The 24478-nt window shown below is 42.6% G+C and overlaps 1 protein-coding gene across 2 annotated transcripts in view; it reads right to left on the bottom strand.

Annotated features, from left to right (window-relative positions):
* LOC115128273 (probable ATP-dependent RNA helicase ddx6) overlaps positions 1-14420 on the bottom strand; it is a 53667-nt gene extending 39247 nt beyond the window's left edge. Inside the window, exons 1-10 of one of the 2 annotated variants that reach the window (XM_029657965.2) lie at positions 14298-14420; positions 12973-13311; positions 12384-12581; positions 12150-12213; positions 11933-12037; positions 11442-11571; positions 8696-8842; positions 5396-5490; positions 4956-5078; positions 893-1021 (exon numbers count right to left, since the gene is read on the bottom strand). In XM_029657965.2, coding sequence (XP_029513825.2) covers positions 893-1021; positions 4956-5078; positions 5396-5490; positions 8696-8842; positions 11442-11571; positions 11933-12037; positions 12150-12213; positions 12384-12581; positions 12973-12974 — 993 coding nt within the window. In that variant the 5' untranslated portion in view covers positions 12975-13311; positions 14298-14420. Of the gene's footprint in view, positions 1-892; positions 1022-4955; positions 5079-5395; positions 5491-8695; positions 8843-11441; positions 11572-11932; positions 12038-12149; positions 12214-12383; positions 13312-14297 lie in introns of both variants that reach the window. The other variant, XM_029657966.2, reaches the window with a different exon arrangement.
* Between the last annotated feature and the right edge of the window lie 10058 nt (positions 14421-24478).

Here is a 24478-nt window from a genome sequence, read left to right as displayed (position 1 = left end):
GCAGCAAACTTTGTGAAAATTTATATTTGTGTCATTCTCAAAACTTTTGGCCACTTTTTGATTTAAAATGGACCATTATCAGGCACCTGAGGGAACAGGGGCAGGTGAACAATAGCACGTCACCCATATGGACTTAAATAGCAAATCAAGAATGCTTTTCCCACGGGTAACTGTCATGCCAGGCAGGTAGGCTACCCCTGTGATAAAGCAAAGCACTTAATATTAGGAAATTTGATAAATAAATATAGCAGGCCTAGCCTATAGAAAGCTGATGGGATCCTCTTTAAAATAGAGCACATTAAAACTGTTTGCATGCAATTGCATAGCCTATAGAAATGTTGTGCAACATGAGTTGATTATATGGACAATAGAGCTCTGCATACAAGCCATTAGCGAGTGGCAGTTATAGCAAGTTCGGTAGGCTACTAATGAGCATCAGTGGCATGAGAGCGCAGTTTTGGAGAAGCCTAGTTACCGTGACTAAACGGGTCACATGGAATTTGACTGTGGTCATGACTTGTGACCGCCGGTGTGGCGGTAACACGGTCACCATTACAGCCCATTTAGTATGTGGATGCTACGACTTTTCACAGGTTAAACTCGAAGAATTATCATTCATGATTGACAGTGAGAAATGTGAAGGAGACCATAAAATGTGTGGGTAAAGTAGAGGTAAAGAAAATGTGATCCGAAACACGTGCAGAAGCTTCGGGACCTTTAGTTCTGGGGGAAAAAGTCGGATCTGCAGCCACGGCCTTAGAAGATTGTGAAACTCATTACTACCGACGGTAATAAAGGCTGCCTGTAAAGGCTTTGTGGTACACTAATCTGCGCACACATACCAGGCTACATGTACATTCATGTATATGCGTCCAATGTTTTCAAGGCTTACCCGCGAGAAGAGTGTGTTGAGACAGTGGACTTTTTGTCTCTCAGTGACGTAGGCATAGTACTGGGTGATGCCCTTCAGAGTCAGTTCCTCCATCAGGTTGATCTCATAGGGCTTTTGCAGGTGCTTGGCCTGGTGAAGAGGGAGCAGAAAGGGAGGAGAGCGTGATGACAGAAAGGGGGACAAGAAAAGAGAAAAAAGGAGGAGAGAGGGTTATTGAAGTGCCTGAGTAAATCAATGCTAGGATAACTACACATGTGCATGGGCACACACACACACGGCTAGACCCTTGCAGCAACTTAAGACGAAACGGACATACAAGAACACCAATGCTTGATAAATAGTGCATAAACTATTGTCAAGGATAAATTGCATGAATAAATGAGGAAATAAACAAAAAAATGTATTTGTTTAGATTGTATAATTATACAAAACATATCCTTGACAAAACATAGGCCTATAGCCGTAATTTCATTCACCTTGCAATGAAAACATTAGCGCAATCCATTTGATCAACTTTATTTGTAGTAACTGGTTATAGTAATTAATAAAGTCCGGTTATAGCTTCTTTTGACAAAGTAGAAACTTAAAAGATTAATATAACCAGCCAGGTGCACGGCTGAAATTATTTGCCGTATTCCTAAACAAAACCACCAGCGCATGAATTGAATTGAATTGTAAAGGATGAACTGCATAAATGCATTTGTGGAAATATATTCATGACAAAATGATTTGTTGATTGTACTGGAAAATGTAGTGTCCTTACATGCATGCATGTATTTAGCATGAAACAATGTTGTCTTCCCTTTATGCTTCTGGCCCACAGTCAGCACACAGCTTCGTGGCTTTGTGTGAGCAAGCCCCACAAACAAAAACTGTTAGACTGAACAGTTTTCACGGGCCTTGTTTCATATGCAGCTGCCGCAGGTGTGGCAGAATCTCTCTGAAACGATTGAGTGGCATGGTCTCTTGGAAAAAGTCCACCCCATACAGTGCATTCGGAAAGTCTTCAGACCCCTTGATTTTTCCCCCCACACATTGTGCTACGCTACAGCCTTATTTAAAAATGGATTAATTTGTGTTTTATTCCATCAAATCTATACAAAATACCACATAAAACAAAAACAGGTTAAGATTTTTTTGCAAATGTATTAAAACTGAAATTACTTAATTAAGCATTCATTTTGTTGAAGCGATTACAGCCTTGATTCTTATTGGGTCTGACACTACTAGCTTGGCACACCTGTATTTGGGGAGTTTCTCCCATTCTTCTCTGCAGATCTTCTCAAGCTCTGTTAGGTTGGATGGGGAGCGTCGCTGCAGATATTTTTGGGTCTCTCCAGAGACGATCGGGTTCAAGTCCGGGTCTCTCAAGGACATTGAGACTTGTCCCGAAGCCACTCCTGCGTTGTTTTGGCTGTGTACATAGGGACATTGTCCTGTTGGAAGGTGAATCGTTGCCCCAATCTGGAGCAGGTTTTCATCAAGGATCTCTTTGTGCTTTTCTCTGTTCATCTTTAACTCGACTCGGACTAGTTTCCCAGTCCCTGCCGCTGAAGAGCACCCCAACAGCATGATGCCACCACCATGCTTCACCGTAGTGACGGTATTGGCCATGTGATGAGCAGTGCCTGGATTCCTCCAGATGTAACGCTTGGCATTCAGACCAAAGAGTTCGATCTCGGTTTCATCAGACCTGCAGGCTGTCATGCTTCCATCTGGCCATTACCATGAAGGCCTGATTGCTGGAGTGCTGCAGATAAAGTTGTCCTTCTGGAAGGTTCTGCCATCTCCAGAGAGGAACTCTGGAGCTATGCCAGAGTGACCATCAGGTTCATGGTCACCTCCCTGACCAAGGCCCTTCTCCCCCGATTGCTCAGTTTGGCCAGGCGGCCAGTTCTAGGAAGAGTCTTGGTGGTTCCAAACTTCTCCCATTTAAGGATGATGTAGGCCACTGTGTTCTTGGGCACCTTTAATGCTGCAGAAATGTTTTGGTACCTTTCCCCAGAACTGTGCCTTGACACAATCCTGTCTCGGAGCTCTACGGACAGTTTTTGAGACCTCATGGCTTGGTTTTTGAACTGACAAGCAATGGTAACTGTGGGACCGTATATAGTGCCTTTCCAAATCATGTCAAATCAATTTTTTATACATTTGCAAAAATTTCTAAAAACCTGATTTAGCTTTGTCATTATGGGGTACTGAATCTAGAATGATGAGGACTTTAAAAAAAAATCAATTTTAGAATACAGCTCTAACGTAACAGAATGTGGAAAAAGTGAAAGGGTCTGAATACTTTCCGAATGCACTGTAGCCATCAGACTAAAATGACTCTACATACATGCTCTTCTGTCGTATGCACAGCGGACATACAAGAGTGCAATAAATGCTTTGAGTTAGTGCATAGACATGTCACACGTATGGTTTCCTTTTCTGTTGCATGAGCAACAGTACAATCTCTGATGTACTGAGCCTCATTTTGACTTGTTTTAAGGACATTACATCAAAGTTGGATCAGCCTGTAGTGTGGTTTTCCACTTTAATTTTGAGTGTGACTCCAAATCCAGACCTCCTTTGATTTCCATTGATAATTTGTGTGTGATTTTGTTGTCAGCACATTCAATTATGTAAAGAAAAAAGTATTTAATAAGAATATTTCATTCATTCAGATCTAGGATGTGTTATTTTAGTGTTCCCTTTTTTTGAGCAGTGTATATATAAAAATATATATATTAAATGTTTAAATAAAAAAATATATAAAAAATATATATTTTTTTAAATCGGCCAATTAATCAGTATCTGCTTGTTTTGGTCGGTCGACCTCTAATTGAAGCTGGTTGAGAGAACACCAAAAGGGTGCAAAGCTGTAATCAAGGCAAAGGGTGGCTACTTTGAAGAATCTCAAGTATATTTTGATTTGTTTAACACGTTTTTACATTTACATTACATTACATTACATTTAAGTCATTTAGCAGACGCTCTTATCCAGAGCGACTTACAAATTGGTGCTTTCACCTTATGACATCCAGTGGAACAGCCACTTTACAATAGTGCATCTAGGTCTTTTAAGGGGGGGGGGAGAAGGATTACTTTATCCTATCCTAGGTATTCCTTAAAGAGGTGGGGTTTCAGGTGTCTCCGGAAGGTGGTGATTGACTCCGCTGTCCTGGCGTCGTGAGGGAGTTTGTTCCACCATTGGGGGCCAGACAGCGAACAGTTTTGACTGGGCTGAGCGGGAACTGATCAGTCCAGGCCAGAGGTGGATGAACGCAGTGCCCTTGTTTGGGTGTAGGGCCTTGTTTGGGTGTTTTACTACATGATTCCATGTGTGTTATTTCATAGTTTTGTCTTCACTATTACTCAATGTACAAAAATAGTCAAAATAACGAAAAACCCTGGAATGAGCAGGTGTCCAAAGTATTTCCACCATTTTGTTTCATAGCTGGTAAATAAAAACACAAAGTCAAAGAACTATTTTGTTCACAAACTAGGTTGTTTTTCTATGCTCGAGTTTCAACTGCTGGGAAAGAGATGACAACGCTTCTACATGTCAGGATCAATCTCACAGGCATGAACCTCCCGCATTTAAAGGGGCAGGTGAACATTTGTCTCATCTGTTCTATTTTGGTTTAAAGACTCAGGTCACAATACATGAAATTAAACAATACACAACATTACTTCTTACTAGTAATACATTAAATTGTTTTAGGAACTTTACAAAGAACCATCCATTTTTTATGTTTTGTTGGTGTCATTTTATAGCGGCTGAAGGACAAAAAAACAAATGTTATGCCCTGACTAACGCATTTCGCATTTATATTTGTGTTCAATGTACTACACCTGCCATTTAGAGTGTGCTGACTTTGGCTAATAAGGGTAACCTCAAGCAGGCTGTGAATCTGGGGTCGAGGCTCTGTGGGCTGCAGTGCAAGGGTAACACTGTTCAGCAAGAATAGCAACATTTCCATGTAAATGGACAATAAAGTATATTTTCTAGTTACGGAATAGCAGAACAGAATGGCCTGTTGGTGATACCACATGGCTGCCAACATGTGGCACTACTCACCATGAACTTCTGCACGCTGATGGGGAAGGTGGCAGAGTAGAGTAGGATCTGACGGCCCTTGGCCAGGAAGCTGATGATATCCTCGATGAGCACTACAAAGTCCTGAGACAGCAGCTTGTCTGCCTGAGAAGAGAAAACATTCAAATGGAGCATTAGCAGAGTCACACAGTATTCTCAAAAAACTGTTTTAATCATGTATTTCTATTAATTTGCTACCACTGGTATGTAATTGATATTTAGCACTCGTTGCCGGGGAAATGTTACATGTAGCTCCTTTAACCTCGTTGGTACGTTGATGAACCAGATGAGATTTGAATGAAGAATAGTGAGTGGCTCGTAACAAAATAGATCAAGAGGACTGATTCTCTGGAGTCATCTACAGTAGTTGATTACAGTCCGTGGTTGATGGACTCAGGTACCACATGTATTTACACACTAACCTCATCCATCACCATCATTTGGACTCTATCCACTTTGGCAACGCCCTTCTTTATCAAGTCTAGGATCCTGCCGGGTGTGGCTATGACCACATGCACTGAGAAAGAATCAGAAACACCATCATTACAGATATGACATTGTGTACAGCTTTACGGTTTTGTGACATGTTTAATTGTACAGTGTGGTCTGAAATGATTGACACCCTCGATGAAGATGAGTAAAAATGACTTTCAAATAAATAAACAAAATACAGAGCTACGCTATAAAGAGTTGAAGTCAGAAGTTTAAATAGATTTAAACTCAGTTTCACAATTCCTAAAATTTAATCCTAGTAAAAATTCCCTGTCTTAGGTCAGTTAGGATCACCATTTTATTTTAACAATGTGAAATGTCAGAATAATAGTAGAGAGAATGGTTTATTTCAGCTTTAATTTCCTTCATCACATTCCCAGTGGGTCAGAAATTTACATACACTCAATTAGTATTTGGGAGCATTGCCATTCAATTGTTTGACCCAAGTTAAACATTTCAGGTAGCCAGCCTTCCCCAAGATTCCCACAATCAGTTGGGTGAATTTTTGCCCATTCTTCCTGACAGAGCAAGTGTAACTGAGTCAGGGTTGTAAAGGCCTCCTTGCTCACACACACTGTTTCAGTTCTGCCCACAAATTCTCTATGGGATTTAGGTCAGAGCTTTGTGATGGCCACTCCAATACCTTGACTTTGTTGTCCTTAAGCCATTTTGCCACAACTTTGGAAGTATGCTTGGGGTCATTGTCCATTTGGAAGACCCATTTGCAACCAAGCTTTGACTTCCTGACTGATGTCTTGAGATGTTGCTTCAATATATCCACATAATTTTCCTCTTCATGATGCCATCAATTTTGTGAAGTACACCAGTCCCTCCTGCAACAAAGCACTCCCACAACATGATGCTGCCACCACTGTGCTTCACGGTTGGGATGGTGTTCTTCAGCTTGCAACCTCCACACAATATCCCATAATGACAAAGCAAAAACAGGTGTAGAAATGTTTGCAGATGTATACATAAAAATTTTAAAAATATGAAATATCCCATTTACATAAGTATTCAGACATATTCAGGGTATGATGCTATAAGCTCAGCACACATGTATTTGGGGAATTTCTCCCATTCTTCTCTGCAAATCCTCTCAAGCTCTGTCAGGTTGGAATAGGAATGTCGCTGCACAGCTATTTTCAGGTCTCTCCAGAGATGTTCGATCTGGTTCAAGTCCGGACTCTGGCTGGGCCACTCAAGGACATTGTCCCGAAGCCACTCGTGCGTTGTCTTGGCTTTGTGCTTAGGGCCGTTGTCCTGTTGGAAGGTGAACCTTCGCCCCAGTCCGAGGCCCTGAGTGCTCTGGAGTAGCTTTTCTGCAAGGATCTCTGTACTATGCTCCATCATTCCCTGGATCCTGACTAGTCCCAGTTCCTGCCGCTGAATAACATCCCCACAGCATGATGCTGCCACCACCATGCTTCACCATAGGGATGGTGCCAGTTCTCCTCCAGATGCGACACTTGGTAACCAGGCCAAAGAGTTCCATCTTGGTTTCAATCTTCAGTGACCATCGGGTTCATGGTCACCACCCTGACCAAGGCCCTTCACCAAATGCTCAGTTTGGCCGGGCCTTGGTGGTTCCAAACTTCTTCCATTTGTTATGAATGATGGAGGCCACTGTTCTTGGCAACCTTAAATGCTGCTGAAATGTTTTGGTACCCTTCCCCATGTGTGCCTCGACACAATCCTGTCTCGGAGCTTCACGGATAATTCCTTTGAACTCATGGATAGGTTTTTGCGGACGTGCACGGTCAACTGTGGGACCTTATATAGACAGGTGTGTGCCTTTCCAAATCATGTACAATGAAATGATTTTACCACAGGTGGACTCCAATCAAGCGGTAGAAACATCAAGGATGATCAATGGAAATAGGATGCACCTGAGCTCAATATTTCACCTCATAGCAAAGGGTCTGAACACTTATCTTACACAAACTGTTGAAAAGTTTGGGGTAACTTGTCCTTGTTTTTGAAAGAAAAGCAAATCGTCTGTCCATTAAAATAACAGCAAATTGATCAGAAATACAGTGTAGACATTAATAATGTTGTAAAGGACTATAGTAGCTGGAAACAGCTGATTTTTTTATGGAATATCTACATTGTCCCATTATTTATTTTATTTCACCGGGTAGGCAAGTTGAGAACAAGTTCTCATTTACAATTGTGACCTGGCCAAGATAAAGCAAAGCAGTTCGACACATACAACAGAGTTACACATGGAGTAAAACAAACATACAGTCAATAATACAGTAGAAAAATAAGTTTATATAACAAGAAAGAAAGTTACTTGTTTCTGGCCATTTTGAGCCTGTAATCGAACCCACAAATGCTGATGCTCCAGATAAAGAAGACCAGTTTTATTACTTATTTAATCAGAACAACAGTTTTCAGCTGTGAACATAATTGCAAAAGGGTTTTCTAATGATCAATTAGCCTTTTAAAATGATAAACTTAGATTAGTCAGTCATGTATCACAGCATCAGCGGACTGAGCTTGTTGTCATTGCATCATTGGAGGGTGAGGGCTAAGGCCATTCCCTGCAGAAATGTCCGGGAACTTGCAGGTGCCTTGGTGGAAGAGTGGGGTAACATCTCACAGCAAGACCTGGCAAATCTGGTCCAGTCCATGAGGAGATGCACTGCAATACTTAATGCAGCTGGTGTCCACACCAGATACTGACTTACTTTTGAGGGACACATTATTCCATTTATGTTAGTCACATGTTTGTGGAACTTGTTCAGTTTATGTCTCAGTTGTTGAATCTTATGTTCATACAAATATTTACACATGTTAAGTTTGCTGAAAATAAACACAGTTGACAGTGAGAGGACATTTCTTTTTTTTCTGAGTTTAGATATTCCATTAAAAATCAGACTTTCTATTTACATTAGTCATTTACAACATTAACAGTGTCTACACTGTACTTCTGATCAATTTGATGTTATTTTAAATGGACATTTTTTTTTTGCTTCTCTTCCAAAAACAAGGACATTTCTAAGTGACCTCAAACTTTTGAAAGGTAGAATACACACATGTAAAAATGTCTAAAAACCTATTTTGGCTTTGTCATTGTGGAGTACTGTGTGTCGATTAACGCTGTAACGTAACAAAATGTGGAAAATGTCAAGGGGTCTGAATACTTTCCAAATGCACTGTATTTATCACAAGGTTCCAATGTTGGTATTTAGTAACTGAATGTGATGCTGCTGTTGGGTAATTACCAGTCTCGTCCAGGCGCATGATGTCATCTCGCAGGTTGGTGCCGCCCGTGGTGGCCATGACCTTCACGCCACCCAGGTGCTTACTGATCTGGATACTGATCTGGCTAACCTGCAGGGCCAGCTCACGAGTGGGCACCATCACAATGGCTTGGGAGAGGGGGAGAGGTATAGATAGGGCAAGTGTAAGACAAATGTGATTTGACAGAGTAGTAGGTGTATGGCGCCAAACAGTGACCATTTAGTCACATTTTGCAACCCTTTGACTTGACTGTGTGAGCTAAACTGTCCAGTCAAGGTTCTCTAAGCACCAGACTGAACTTCACTCAACTTTCCAGAGTTTTCCCCATTAACACTATCAACATACCGAAACAAAATGAACTATGCAATACCAAACATGCCAAACTAACTAGGCAAGACATTTTTGATGTAGGCAGGACGCATCGGAGTATGATTTTATTCCATTGACGGACTCAGCCCGTAATCTACACAGACCGGTGCGGTATAACCATCAGAGCTGCACTAGGCCTATATGCAAATAGACTATTGCCATATATGGATCTCCGCCATTTACCTTGAACTGTTTACAGCATGAGCAGTCGTGAATAGATGCGCTTGTTTTGAGATGTACACATTTTGTTCGTATTATTTTCTAGTTAGTGAGTTATTAGCCCAGTTATAGATCATTTGTAGTCAGCGATAGTGGAGTGATGGCTTCCTACTAGAGCACAAAATATGTACATTTCTAGACATCTTTGAAAAGCAAGTCAGGTAAAGAGTTTTGTCTTAAAGGGGCAGTGCTGTATTTTCAGACAGGCTTGAATAGGCTAAGTAGCGAATAGGCAGAGGGTAGCATAATTTGTCTGATTCTCTGTGATAATGGTATGGGAATAATAATGCATTTTATTTTGTAAAGTGGTTTCCTGCATCAAACAACATTTTCAGGCACCTCCTTGTCTGATGGACAAGTGGATAAACAGGTTAATGTCAAGCCCTGCATGTTTTTCCCCCAAAAGTCTCATGGAATGTAGGTCAACATTGAACACCACAGATTTGCTGCTAATGTAGGCTGAATGATAGAACCGTTATTTCCATGTTAAAATGTTATGGGATCCATTTTCTCCATTGTTTTTGATGGTAGGCCACTCTGGTAGGCCTAGATTATGATCAAAAACACAAAGCGGGTACAGCCTCAATGTTCACAGTACACACGTGCTGAAGTTTAACAGAATTTCCGCAATGTTAAAGTTTGCGCTCAGCAGACATGAAATTTGCTCAGTGCTGAAATTCTTTTGAAGGAACATTGTGTTCAGTGCTCCCATATTTCATTGAATTATGACCTAGAATTACTTACAATGGTAATTAGGTATTCTAAAAAGGATATTTTCTGTGTTGGAATGGTTTGGGCATACCCCAACAGAATGGTGTGGGCACATACCAGTCATAAGGTATTAATACAAGTGTCCCACTGATTGGCCAGCTCATCCGCCTCATCCGGAGTATGACATTTATTTATTTTGTTTAACTAGGCAAGTCAGTTAAGAACAAATTCTCATTTACAATGACGGTCTACCCCGGCCGATGCTGGGCCATTTGTGCGCCACCCTATGGTACTCCCAATCATGGCCAGTTGTGATAAAGCCTGGAATCGAACCAGGGTCTGCAATGAGATGCAGTGTCTTAGACCGGTGAGCCACTTGGGAGCCATTATACTCCAGCAAGCATTTTTGAAAAAGTCTTAGATTAAAAAAATAATAATGTTTTTAAAAACTCCTCAAAAGTATTTCTCTCTCTCCAATGTATGCTTTGGCCACAAATATGAGTATAGGATGAGTCAACAACATTATCTGGGTATGACTTAACAGAATACAAACTTCTAAAGTAAGATTCTCACTGGACAGTTACTTTAAATGTTTTATTTGTCAGTGAGAGCTGCCCATTCTACATGGTCACCTCACTCAAACATGATTTGTGCATTATGCTCATGATTCCTGTAAGGAAAGTGTCTGCCCTGACGCTCTGCCTGTTTCCCTGGGGCCCGCTGCTGTGATGATCAACCCACTCTCCCTACCTCTCCCACTTTGCTCTAGGGAAAAAAAAAAACATTTTGATTGTATAACATTTAAAACTACAATTGCAGGAAAATATACTTGTCACAGTTGAAGAGAGGAGGTTCTCCGATTTCTGTAGGTATATGTTTTATTTCAACTCTCAATTTTTAGCTCTATAGCAACTATTTTATAAAGCTTTGGGATATGGAGTGTGCGAAATCCACATGGGCCATTACGAGAGCATGGGCCTGATTGGGTAGTAGGCTACAACTGCAAAGTTATTTTTAGGACATTAAAATGTACTGTTAAGCTTAATATGGCTACTACCAGTGGCTATTATATTTAAGTTAGCTATCTAGCTAATGCGTTTTGAGTTTCCATTTACTCATGTGGTGAATTGGACCCAAATAAAAGTGTACACAAATTTGTGTACACAAATTCATCTATATTTTAACAGTAAAATGTAACAATAGCCTAATTGTCAACCCAAAATGCATGACAATAACTGGATTACATTCTACATCAAAATATCTTGAATCACACATTCCTGCTTAAACATAGATGAAACATAACTTGAATACCTTTTCAGTAGTCTATAACACTTCAATAAAGCACTGTGAATGACATAAGACTATTGTTGTAGTAGACAAGTCGAGTATAAAAGGAGGGAAAGAGTAACGTTAAGAGCCTTGACTCACCCTGTATATAGTCCTTCTTCAGGTCTATTCTCTCCAGCATGGGGATGAGGTAGGCCCCACTCTTCCCTGTTCCATTCTTGGCTCGGGCCAGGATGTCTCGTCCTGACAGGGCTATGGGAATGCTCTCCTCCTGTAAGTGACAAACTCTGGTTTAATGGAATTTTATCAAAAAATATCTAACTATGACAAACTACAAAAGCTAAGTCCAAAGACTTCAGTTATAACTCAAGATGCAGTCCGGGATCTTAAGCTCAACAAATTTGCAACATATTGTACACATTTTTGTGGGAGGTAATACATCACACGAAATGGATGACGTAGTACACACGCTCGAGCACCACTTTCAAAACTACCTGCTGAAATTATACAAAAGTTCTGGAGCATCTTTATAGGTTATAAGGCATCAGAATCAGGAGCTAATTTACAGCAAGGGAATCCCCCAGTTTCAACAGGTCATCTTTGGGCAGAGACTCTCCCAGTGAGTGTCGTACCTGGATAGGGGAGGGCTTCTCCCAGCCCATCTCAAAGATGCCCATCAGGAGCTCCCGTTTCAGACAGTAGTCCTCAAACTCATTTCCCTTAGTGGACGTTACATCCTGGGACACAGCAAGAAAGAGGTTAGACAACAGAAGTAACAGATTTGATTAAAATTATACCGGGAAATCCATGAGCTAGTGAAAAAGCATGCTGCATTATACCATGACTTACAGAGGTTCTGACCCTGGTGTCTTTGGGAGGGAGCTGTAGGCTCTTTTTCCAGTCATCTCCAAACCTGACAGAGCAGAAGAGAGCAATTAAAAGAACACCTGCACTACTGATTTCTAAAACAAAATCTACTGGGTCATCACTTCTAAAAACCTGGTATGAAGGTATAATAAACTATGAGCAGAACACAATTGTTTCAGTCACTGGGTGAAACAGGGGTGTGAGAGAAATGTGTACCTAATCCCAGTTCCCTCCTGGGCAGCACCCGCTTTCTGGGATGCACCTGTGGCCTCGTCTGACAGAGAGCCCAGGACGAGGGGTCCTGATTGGGGAGAAGCCGGTTTAGGTGGCCCCCTAAGCTGCCCGTTCTGCTTGTTTAGTCCCATGACGACAGGACCAAGGTTCTCTGTTCTGGCAGCTGCCATTTCCGCTTTCCTGTTTTTATTCTCAAAATATTAATATTTTCTGTTTTTTTGCCCCCTTAAAAAGCCTCTTCAAAAGATGAGTCTAATAAAGCATTAACAAATATTATCTTGTTTTTTTGTCCAAAGCTTTTACAACAGAAGTCTGTCGTTTTTACATATATATGTACGTGCAGTTCGGTCCCCTTCAACAGAGTTTACTGCCGTATGAAAAAAAAAAGTATTTATACAAGAGCTCTCCCAAATGAAGAGATATATGCATTCAAATGCATAAATATACTGCACCTGCACACAATATAGAACATTATATGTGAACAAGAATCAAATAGTTTAATTCCTGCAATAGACCTGCTATTTGAAGCGGGGGGGATAGCATCTGTAATATAATCTTTGTTCAAACGTACATTTACATATTTTTATTTCCTTGTTTTGCGTCAAGTCCATTTGAATTGCTCAACATCGATGTCCTTTGTACAAATATTTCATCAAAATAATAATGTCCTTATTGTTCAACATTTGTTTTCCACTCTGTCTGTATATGTCCATCCACGTGTTAAAGTAGTTTCCTGATGTTGAAAATCAAACAAGGGTAACTGTAGTCCAAAAGCAACGCAGCTTTAAGTTCCCCTTGGGCTCCTTTCGGTCTGTCCCCTCTGTTCCAGGTGAGTCTCTCAGCTCTTCTGTCAACGTGTGTAGCTGTGTGTGTGCGTGGTGGTGTATTCAGCAACTCAAACCTGTTCCACCTGACAGGAAGAAGAATTTGATTTTAGAAGTAAAGTCAGAGTGAATACTATATAAGCCCTAGACTAGCTTTAAAACCACATCATACAATGTAGAATTGATGCACAAATGTTCTATTCAAATCCCCAACTACATCATGTCAAAAATGTATTTGGCAGGCAGGCACACGGTAAAATTGCTTTTCTAGTGTTGGCTTGGTGGATCAGCCTGTAGTGTACTCCAACCCATTGGTGTACTGCATGAGCACATAGGAGTTGCCTATACTACAAGCAGTATGAGCCCAGACAACAGGAGAGTAACGTTAGGCTATGTCGTCAACAACGTGGGACTACTTTATAGCCGTAATCACCTGCGAACTTTGAAGTTACTTTGAGGAAATTAGCTAACGTTAGCTAGAAGCATCTGAACCTAAATGAAAGTGAATTGCAAATGTATGGACAACAAACACGTCACCGTCTTTAGCTAGCTAGCTAACATTAACGAACAACAGGGATGTCCTTATCGGCCAAATAAAGGTTTTTAAAAAAGACAGCTAATGTTACCAGTCAGTTGTTAGCCAACTTATCTCAATTGTGCCAACTGCAAAAAGTAATTCAAACCTGACTAATAGCGATTTGACGCTACAAAAGGCCATTTATCTGGCCAACTTGAGAGGAAGATATTTAGTTAGCCAGTTAACTTATATTACTAGCTATCTAATGACGTTAGCCACATAGCTTTGACATAAACATGCAAGTCGGCTAGTAAGTTAAGCTATCTGAATAATTTAAATAGTAATTTAGTAAGCCATCTAGGTATCGTTACATCACTGATGAAAGGGGTTATTATAAACTAGCTAGTCAGATGAGTTAACTTGGATGGCTTGTGCATTGGGCTGTCGTTTTCCATGTCTGAATGTTAGCTGGCTATATTATCTAGCTGACAAGCTACCGTCGACTTTATCAAATATGTATAATACAAAATGAATAGAACACCACGAAGTACTCACCTTTCTCTCACTTTAATGTTATATATCATAAATGTTTGCGGCAGATCAATTACTTATGTCACTGTTAGATTAAATTCACTCCATACAAAACGCTAATTCAACATGGTCTCCTCTCTTCGTCACCGCCTTCTTCTTCTGTGGTATCATGGGGGTCCACAAACCAACGTTTAAAGTGCATGCCGCCACCTACTGTGCTGGAATGTCGATCAGACCAACTATGTACTACCATGAAAATAAAATTCTAAACCAAATAAATCCCCAACACCACCAATTACAGCACTTAACCTTCACATTGCTTCTTCATTCATTCCTTGACCCTCATCCTCCCACTCCATGTCATCAGATCTGACACCCATCTTGTTAGCATTCCAACACAGCTTCCCCCAAAAAATTCTCAATTTTGTCCGCACTACTCGCCACGATTTACGATCTCCTACTTAATACATTTCTCTATCCCAGGGCTCCCCTACCCTGTTGTTGTTGTTGTTGATAATGATGATGATGATGATGTTGTTGTTGTTGTTGTTGTTGTTGTTCTTCTTCTATGAGGTTTAACAGCAGTTGGCATCCAATATGTTGCGTTACCGCCACCTACTAGACTGGAGTACAACTCCCTTGTACTTTGCTTGAAAAATAAATAACTAAACAAATACCCTACCATCTAACACTACACTAACAAAAAAAAAATACATAAAATAAAATTAAAAAGTAATGTAAAAATAACACCACCCTACTCCACTATGAAAATCTATTTAGTCCTACCTCAGGCCAATAACCTGGATGGATGGGACACCACCACTTAACACACCCTGAAACTCTTCTGATGTCTCGCACACCCAAGTCTCGCACACCCAAATACCTCTCTGCAGCACCACCACAACCTCAATTTTCTACGACTTTACGTTCCATCCCTGCAGTACAACTCACTGTGCTTCTACATCTGCATTACTTGCTGTTTGGGGGTTTAGGCTGGTTTTCTGTACAGCACTTTGTGACATCGGCTGATGTAAAAAGGGCATTATGAATACAATCGATTGATTGATTGATACAGTTGATAACCATTACTATGAATGAAAAAAATCCAATCATACTGAAACATATATCACTTGTTGGCCTATCCCTCAGTTCTGGTACAGATTTACTGCTCATACCACTCCTCTCAGGATCCCTCCACCTTGACCCATCTTCCTCTACTTTCTTCACTGCCTCAGCATATGACAACTTCTGCACTACTCTAACCCTGGAATCCTCAACCTGCGTCTCTCTCACCGGACATTTCTTTTTTTTTCTTTTTTTCCCTTTTTTTTCTTTGACCCCTTTTTCTCCCCAATTTCGTGGTATCCAATTGTTTTAGTAGCTACTATCTTGTCTCATCACTACAACTCAGTACCTCGTGGGCTCGGGAGAGACGAAGGTTGAAAGTCATGCGTCCTCCGATACACAACCCAACCAAGCCGCACTGCTTCTTAACACAGCGCGCATCCAACCCGGAAGCCAGCCGCACCAATGAGCAGTGTATATTCAATTTTATCTCTTGGACCCTCAGGATGGCAAATCAGAGCAAGATTACTGAATGTAAGTACATTATTTACCTTCAGAGATGAATGTATCAGACCAGTTGCCGTGATAAAAGTGTTTTGTTGTTGTGCACTCCCCTCAAACAATAGCATGGTACTTGTTCACTGTAATAGCTACTGTAAATTGGACAGTGAAGTTAGATTAACAAGAATGTAAGCGTTCTGCCCATATAAGACATGTCTATCTGTAAGGTGTCTAGGTGTAGACGGTAAAGTGGAGTTCAGGCGCAGGACACAGAGATGAGTAATAAACGTAATTTTACTCATAACAACAAATATTCCACGAAGGAAAATACTCAAGCTCACAAATGAGACCAACTTACAGTGAATAAACACGCACAAAACCATGGTGGAAACAGAAGGTTAAATAAGGAACAATTAATTATGGGAATGGAAACCAGGTGTGTACAATGAAGACAAAACAAATGGAAAATGAAACGTGGATCGGTGGCGGCTAGAAAACCGGTGACGTCGACCTCCGAACACCGGCAGAACAAGAAGAGGGACCAACTTCGGCGAAGTCGTGACACTATGTCCTGGAAAGTTTGCTGTTACTTACAACACCATTCTAGTCACATTACACACGTTAGCAACAACCGTTCCGGTATAGGGACACCGATCCCATAGATTCTTAATAAGAGGTCACATAATAAGTTGCATGAACTTACTCTGTGGACAATAATAGTGTTTAAAATTATTTTTTGAATGACTACCTCATCTCTGTACCCCACACATACAATTATCTGTAAGGTCTCTCAGTCGAGCAGTGAATTTCAAACAAAGATTCAACCACAAAGACCAGGGAGGTTTTCCAATACCTCGCAAACAAGGGCACCTATTGGTAGATGGGTATAAAAAAACAGCAGACATTGAATACAACTTTGAGCATGGTAAAGTTATTAATTACACTTTGAATGGTGTAGCAATACACCCAGTCACTACAAAGCTACAGGTGTCTTTCCTAACTCATTTGAGATTTCGCAAAGATGCCAATGGGGACTTTAAAACAGTTACATAGTTTAATGGCTGTGATAAGAGAAAACTGAGGATGGATCAACAACATGGTATTTACTCCACAATACTAAGCTAAATGACAGAGTGAAATGAAGGAAGCCTGTTCAGAATAAAAAATATTCCAAAATATGCATCCTGTTTACAAATTAGACACTAAAGTAAAACTGCAATGAAATGTAACTTCATGTCCCGAATACAAAGCGTTATGTTTGGGGCAAATCCAACACAACACATCACTGAGTACCACTCTTCATATTTTCAAGCGTGGTGGTGGCTGCATCATGTTATGTCATCAGCAAGAACTAGGGAGTTTTTTAGGATACCAATAAATGGACTAGAGCTTAGCACATCCAAAATCCTAGCGGAAAACCTGGTTCAGTCTGCTTCCAACAGACACTGGGAGACAAATTCACCCTTCAGCAGGACAATAACTTAAAACACAAGGCCAAATATACACTGGTTGCTTACAAAGACAACATTCAATGTTCCGAGGTGGCCTAGTTAGAGTTTTGACTTAAAATGGCTTAACAATCTATGGCGAGACTTGAAAATGGCTGTTTAGCAATGATCGAAAATCAACTTGACATGAAGAATAAAAAAATAAAAAATTTGCAAACATTGTACAATCAAAGTTCTTAGCGACTTACCCAGAAAGACTCACAGCTGTTTTTGCTGCCAAAGGTGACTCTAAATATGTATGGACTCAGTGAATACTTATGTAAATGAGATATTTCTGTATTTTCACTTTGTCATAATGGGTATTTTGTGTAGATGAGTGAGAAAAAAATAACAATTTAATCCATTTTGAATTCAGGCTGTAACACAACAAAATGTGTAATAACTCAAGAGGTATGAATACTTTCTGAAGGCACTGTACGTATTTTTCTTGTCCAGTTGGGAGAGGGCAGTGTAGAGTGCAATTGAGATAGCATCATCTGGAGGAGTTCCAGGTCTCCGGTAGCCTCTGGAACTGCCGATCTGCGGCCAACAAGGCAGAGTTCATCTCAGCCTATGCCTCCCTCCAGTCCCTCGACTTCTTGGCACTGACGGAAACATGGATCACCACAGATAACACTGCTACTCCTACTGCTCTCTCTTCGTCCGCCCACGTGTTCTCGCACACCCCGAGAGCTTCTGGTCAGCGGGGTGGTGGCACCGGGATCCTCATCTCTCCCAAGTGGTCATTCTCTCTTTCTCCCCTTACCCATCTGTCTATCGCCTCCTTTGAATTCCATGCTGTCACAGTTACCAGCCCTTTCAAGCTTAACATCCTTATCATTTACCGCCCTCCAGGTTCCCTCGGAGAGTTCATCAATGAGCTTGATGCCTTGATAAGCTCCTTTCCTGAGGATGGCTCACCTCTCACAGTTCTGGGCGACTTTAACCTCCCCACGTCTACCTTTGACTCATTCCTCTCTGCCTCCTTCTTTCCACTCCTCTCCTCTTTTGACCTCACCCTCTCACCTTCCCCCTCTACTCACAAGGCAGGCAATACGCTCGACCTCATCTTTACTAGATGCTGTTCTTCCACTAACCTCACTGCAACTCCCCTCCAAGTCTCCGACCACTACCTTGTATCCTTTTCCCTCTTGCTCTCATCCAACACTTCCCACACTGCCCCTACTCGGATGGTATCGCGCCGTCCCAATCTTCGCTCTCTCTCCCCGCTACTCTCTCCTCTTCCATCCTATCATCTCTTCCTCTGCTAAAACCTTCTCCAACCTTTCTCCTGATTCTGCCTCCTCAACCCTCCTCTCCTCCCTTTCTGCATCCCTTGATTCTCTATGTCCCCTATCCTCCAGGCCGGCTCGGTCCTCCCCTCCTGCTCCGTGGCTCGACGACTCATTGCGAGCTCACAGAACAGGGCTCCGGGCAGCCGAGCGGAAATGGAGGAAAACTCGCCTCCCTGCGGACCTGGCATCCTTTCACTCCCTCCTCTCTACATTTTCCTCTTCTGTCTCTGCTGCTAAAGCCACTTTCTACCACTCTAAAGTCCAAGCATCTGCCTCTAACCCTAGGAAGCTCTTTGCCACCTTCTCCTCCCTCCTGAATCCTCCTCCCCCTCCCCCTCCTCCCTCTCTGCAGATGACTTCGTCAACCATTTTGAAAAGAAGGTCGACGACATCCAATCCTCGTTTGCTAAGTCAAACGACACCGCTGGTTCTGCTCACACTGCCCTACCCTGTGCTCTGACCTCTTTCTCCCCTCTCTCTCCAGATGAAATCTCGCGTCTTGTGACGGCCGGCCGCCCAACAACCTGCCCGTTTGACCCTATTCCCTCCTCTCTTCTCCAGACCATTTCCGGAGACCTTCTCCCTTACCTCACCTCGCTCATCAACTCATCCCTGACCGCTGGCTACGTCCCTTCTCTCTTCAAGAGAGTGAGAGTTGCACCCCTTCTGAAAAAACCTACACTCGATCCCTCCGATGTCAACAACTACAGACCAGTATCCCTTCTTTTTTTTCTCTCCAAAACTCTTGAACGTGCCGTCCTTGGCCAGCTCTCCCGCTATCTCTCTCAGAATGACCTTCTTGATCCAAATCAGTCAGGTTTCAAGACTAGTCATTCAACTGAGACTGCTCTTCTCTGTATCACGGAGGCCCTCCGCACTGCTAAAGCTAACTCTCTCTCCTCTGCTCTCATCCTTCTAGACCTATCGGCTGCCTTCGATACTGTGAACCATCAGATCCTCCTTTCCACCCTCTCCGAGTTGGGCATCTCCGGCGCGGCCCACGCTTGGATTGCGTCCTACCTGACAGGTCGCTCCTACCAGGTGGCGTGGCGAGAATCTGTCTCCTCACCACGCACTCTCACCACTGGCGTCCCCAGGGCTCTGTTCTAGGCCCTCTCCTATTCTCGCTATACACCAAGTCACTTGGCTCTGTCATAACCTCACATGGTCTCTCCTATCATTGCTATGCAGACGACACACAATTAATCTTCTCCTTTCCCCTTCTGATGACCAGGTGGCGAATCGCATCTCTGCATGTCTGGCAGACATATCAGTGTGGATGACGGATCACCACCTCAAGCTGAACCTCGGCAAGACGGAGCTGCTCTTCCTCCCGGGGAAGGACTGCCCGTTCCATGATCTCGCCATCACGGTTGACAACTCCATTGTGTCCTCCTCCCAGAGCGCTAAGAACCTTGGCGTGATCCTGGACAACACCCTGTCGTTCTCAACTAACATCAAGGCGGTGGCCCGTTCTTGTAGGTTCATGCTCTACAACAGGGGTGTCAAAGTCAAATGGACGGAGGGCCAAATAAAAAAATCAGCTACAAGACGAGGGCCGGACTGTTCGAATGTTCATTGAAAAATTTTTAAATGACGCATATAGTCTAGTGAACCTAATTGAACCTACTGAAAACCTAACAAATATATTACAATATGATCAGATAAATAAAGCAATATTTTCTTATGGCTCTGTCAGTAATCTTTAATTTTCAACAGACACAAAAGACAAATTTCCTTTATATAAATATCCCCATAACATGAACATTAAATGAAAGAAACCGGTATTCAAGGCACCATCAGTAGACTATATTTTCTATTTTAGCAAAAGTGGGCTAAATTTACTTCAAAGAAAAACAATAATAGCAATTTTCTATCATCCACTCAACTGAAATATTTTTAAAATATAATTGGATTGAAATACAAAAAAATAAAGTGCAAAAATCTATTAATCAAAAACAACACTTTGTTTAAGGAGAAGTAACATGCAGTGAAAACAAATATTAAATTTTAACTTTTAAACTTGAACTGAGTAAAAACTCTAAATATGTGATTGCACAGTAATGTTCACTTGTTTGAGGTTGAGGGTGATACTTGGTGGTGTCCCATCTTTTCCACAAGTTCATCAATGTTCGGGGTAAGGCTCTGAGCTGAAGAAATCCTCAGAATTGAGTGGAGGTGTTCAGCAGTAAGTCGACTTCTGTGTGATGTTTTGTTCAGGTTCATCAAAGAAAACAGTTGTTCACACAGGTATGTGCTGCCAAACATAGACAACGTTTGAGCAGCCTGGATGCGCAGCTGGGGCATTGTGCCGGGAGGAACGGGCGAACTCCGCAGCACCCACTGCCGCATATTTTGCCCTCAGTGCATCATTGCATTGGAGGTCAATCAACTCCATTTGGAGGTTTGGTGGTGAGCTTTCCACGTCAACAGCAAATGGGTTACCGAGCAGTTCCAACCTGCTTTTTGTGCTTCAAAGTCAGCAAATCGGCGTCGAAAGTCAGCGGCAAGCATACCTATTTTATCAGCCAACTGTGTGCTCGGGAACGCACTGGTAGAGAGCTTCTCTTTCATGGTCTGGCAGCTGGGAAAGTGGCTCAAATTTTCTTTCCGCATCTGCGTCTCCCACAGAGTCAGTTTGGTTTTAAATGCCTTCACTGTACTGTACATATCAGAGATGACACGATCCCGACCCTGCAGCTGCAAGTTTATTGCATTCAGATGACTCGTAATGTCACACAGAAAAGCCATTTCACACAGAAACATTTCGTCTCGGAGTTGTGTTGTGTCTTTCCCTTTGCTGTCCAAGAACAGACAAATCTCCTCACGAAGCTCGAAACATCTTTGAAGCACCTTTCCCTGGCTTAGCCATCGCACCTCTGTGTGATAAGGCAAATCACCATGCTCCGTTTCTAACTCCGTCAGAAATGCCTTGAACTGGCGGTGATTCAAACCTTTGGCTCTGATAAAGTTAACTGTGCGCGTGATGATGCTCATTACATGCTCCATTTTCAAGGCTTTACCGCACAACGCTTCCTGGTGTATGATACAATGATAAGCTGTCAGCTCACCTGTCGCGTTTTCCTCTTGCATCTTTTCCCGTATCTTCGCCACCAGTCCGCTCCTGTGTCCACACATCGCAGGTGCTCCGTCGGTTGTCAAACCCACGAGTTTTTCCCAAGGCAGCTCCATCTCATTTACACATCTTGACACCTCTTCATACAAATCATGCCCCGTAGTTGTGCCATGCATAGGACGTAAAGCCAAAAACTCCTCTGTCACGCTTAGGTTGGAGTCCACTCCGCGGATGAAAATTGACAACTGGGCAATGTCAGAAATGTCGGTGCTCTCATCCACAGCCAAGGAATATGCAATAAAATCTTTTCCCTTTTTCACAAGCTGCTCTTTTAGATTGATGGACAACTGGTCTACTCTCTCGGCAATGGTGTTTCTGCTCAGACTCACATTTAAAAAGAGTTGCCTTTTTCTGGGCAAACTTCGTCACAAACTTTAATCATGCAGTTTTTGATGAAATCCCCCTCCGTAAATGGCCGGGCTGATTTAGCGATCTCTTCTGCCAAAATAAAACTGGCCTTGACAGCAGCCTGGCCTTGTGATTTGGCTTTTTGAACAGAGCCTGTCGAGATTTGAGGCCTCGTTTTAATTCCTCTGCCTTTTGTAGCCTTTGTTCCATGTCCATATTCTTGTTTTTGTCCGCGTGTTTCGTTTCATAATGTCGTCTCAGATTATACTCTTTCAGTACCGCCACACTTTCTCCACACAGAAGACACACAGGTTTTCCAGCTACCTTCGTGAACATATACTCCGACTCCCACCTTGTTTGAAACCCCGGTTCTCAGTATCCACCTTCCGTTTTGCCATTTTTGATGGGTATCTGAAAGTTAATTTTACTGTGATGCTGACGACTGCTGTGCCAATAAATATTGAAATGAAGCAGCCTACTGCTCGGTGCGTCACCTTTGCATTGTGGGAAATGTAGTATTGGTGCGTGTAAAAGATCTGCGGGCTGCCGGCTTGCTGCGGGCCGGTTCTAATAATAAATCAAGATCATCCCAGGGGCCGTAAAAACCTTCTTGCGGGCCGGATGTGGCCCGCGGGCCTTGACTCTGACATATGTGCTCTACAACATCCGCAGAGTACGACCCTGCCTCACACAGGAAGCAGCGCAGGTCCTAATCCAGGCACTTGTCATCTCCCGTCTGGATTACTGCAACTCGCTGTTGGCTGGGCTCCCTGCCTGTGCCATTAAACCCCTACAACTCATCCAGAACGCCGCAGCCCGTCTGGTGTTCAACCTTCCCAAGTTCTCTCACGTCACCCCGCTCCTCCGCTCTCTCCACTGGCTTCCAGTTGAAGCTCGCATCCGCTACAAGACCATGGTGCTTGCCTACGGAGCTGTGAGGGGAACGGCACCTCAGTACCTCCAGGCTCTGATCAGGCCCTACACCCAAACAAGGGCACTGCGTTCATCCACCTCTGGCCTGCTCGCCTCCCTACCACTGAGGAAGTACAGTTCCCGCGCAGCCCAGTCAAAACTGTTCGCTGCTCTGGCCCCCCAATGGTGGAACAAACTCCCTCACGACGCCAGGACAGCGGAGTCAATCACCACCTTCCGGAGACACCTGAAACCCCACCTCTTTCAGGAATACCTAGGATAGGATAAAGTAATCCTTCTCACCCCCCTTAAAAGATTTAGATGCACTATTGTAAAGTGGCTGTTCCACTGGATGTCTTAAGGTGAACGCACCAATTTGTAAGTCGCTCTGGATAAGAGCGTCTGCTAAATGACTTAAATGTAAAAATGTAAATGTAAATCTGTTGGTGCAGTATGAAAATTGGAATGGGTCTAGGGTGTCTGGGATGATGAAGGTGATGTGTGGCATGACCAGCCTTTCAAAGGACCTCATGATTACAGATGTTAGTGCTACATGGCGGTAGTCATTGTGGCAGGTAGTCTTAGAGTTCTTGGGAACAGGAATGATGGGGGTCAGCTTGAGACGTGGGGATTACAGACTGGGACAAGGAGCAGTCGAAAATGAGTGTGAGTCTATCGCATGCTCTGAGAATGCACCCTGGAATACCTTAATGGCTCTGTGCCTTGCAAGTGTTGACCAGATTAAAAACCCCGGCCTCGGAGAAAGAGATCACCCAGTCCTCTGGGACGGCGGGGCCCTTCGTGCACTGCTCGGTGTTGTTTTTGTCGAAGCGTACATAAATTGCATTGACTTCATCTGGTAGAGGCACAGTGATGGAGAACGGCTAGGTCTACTGTAATGTACTGTAGCCCCTGCCACATGTGTTGAGCGTTGGAGCCAGTGTAATAGGATTCCACCTTGTCCTATATTGTAATTTTTCCTGTTTGATTGCTCTGTGGAGGTTGTAGCAGGACTTCTTGTACACGTTGGTGTCCTCATCCGTAGCATCGGGGTTGATGAATGTAATTTTCAGGATAGTTGGTCAATAATAGCTTTTCTGTTCTTGCTAAGATATTGAAGCCATTACACTAGAATAGTGCAATAATCATAGTTAGAATATAATGAATGACCTTTATGATAGCATCAACTAGAGGACATCATGCCCATGTTTACTACTCAGTGGAGTTTGTCGTGGAAATTCAGTACTGAGAGAGACTTGGTCATTTCTTCAAACCATGATCTTTATTTAATATCGATTAATTATTGCAATAATGAAACCGGCCAACGCAACAGTGTTGGCATGAACATTAAACTATAATTTAAGAAATTCTCAGCCATCTAAATCAGAGTACATTTTACATCAATACAAAAAAATTCATCATGTCGACACTGAGCATACCCCCATTGGTCAGCATGGTAGA

This window comes from Oncorhynchus nerka, linkage group LG4 (assembly GCF_034236695.1).
Source record: "Oncorhynchus nerka isolate Pitt River linkage group LG4, Oner_Uvic_2.0, whole genome shotgun sequence".
Classification (NCBI taxonomy): domain Eukaryota; kingdom Metazoa; phylum Chordata; class Actinopteri; order Salmoniformes; family Salmonidae; genus Oncorhynchus; species Oncorhynchus nerka.
This window is presented reverse-complemented; position numbering and strand designations above follow the sequence as displayed.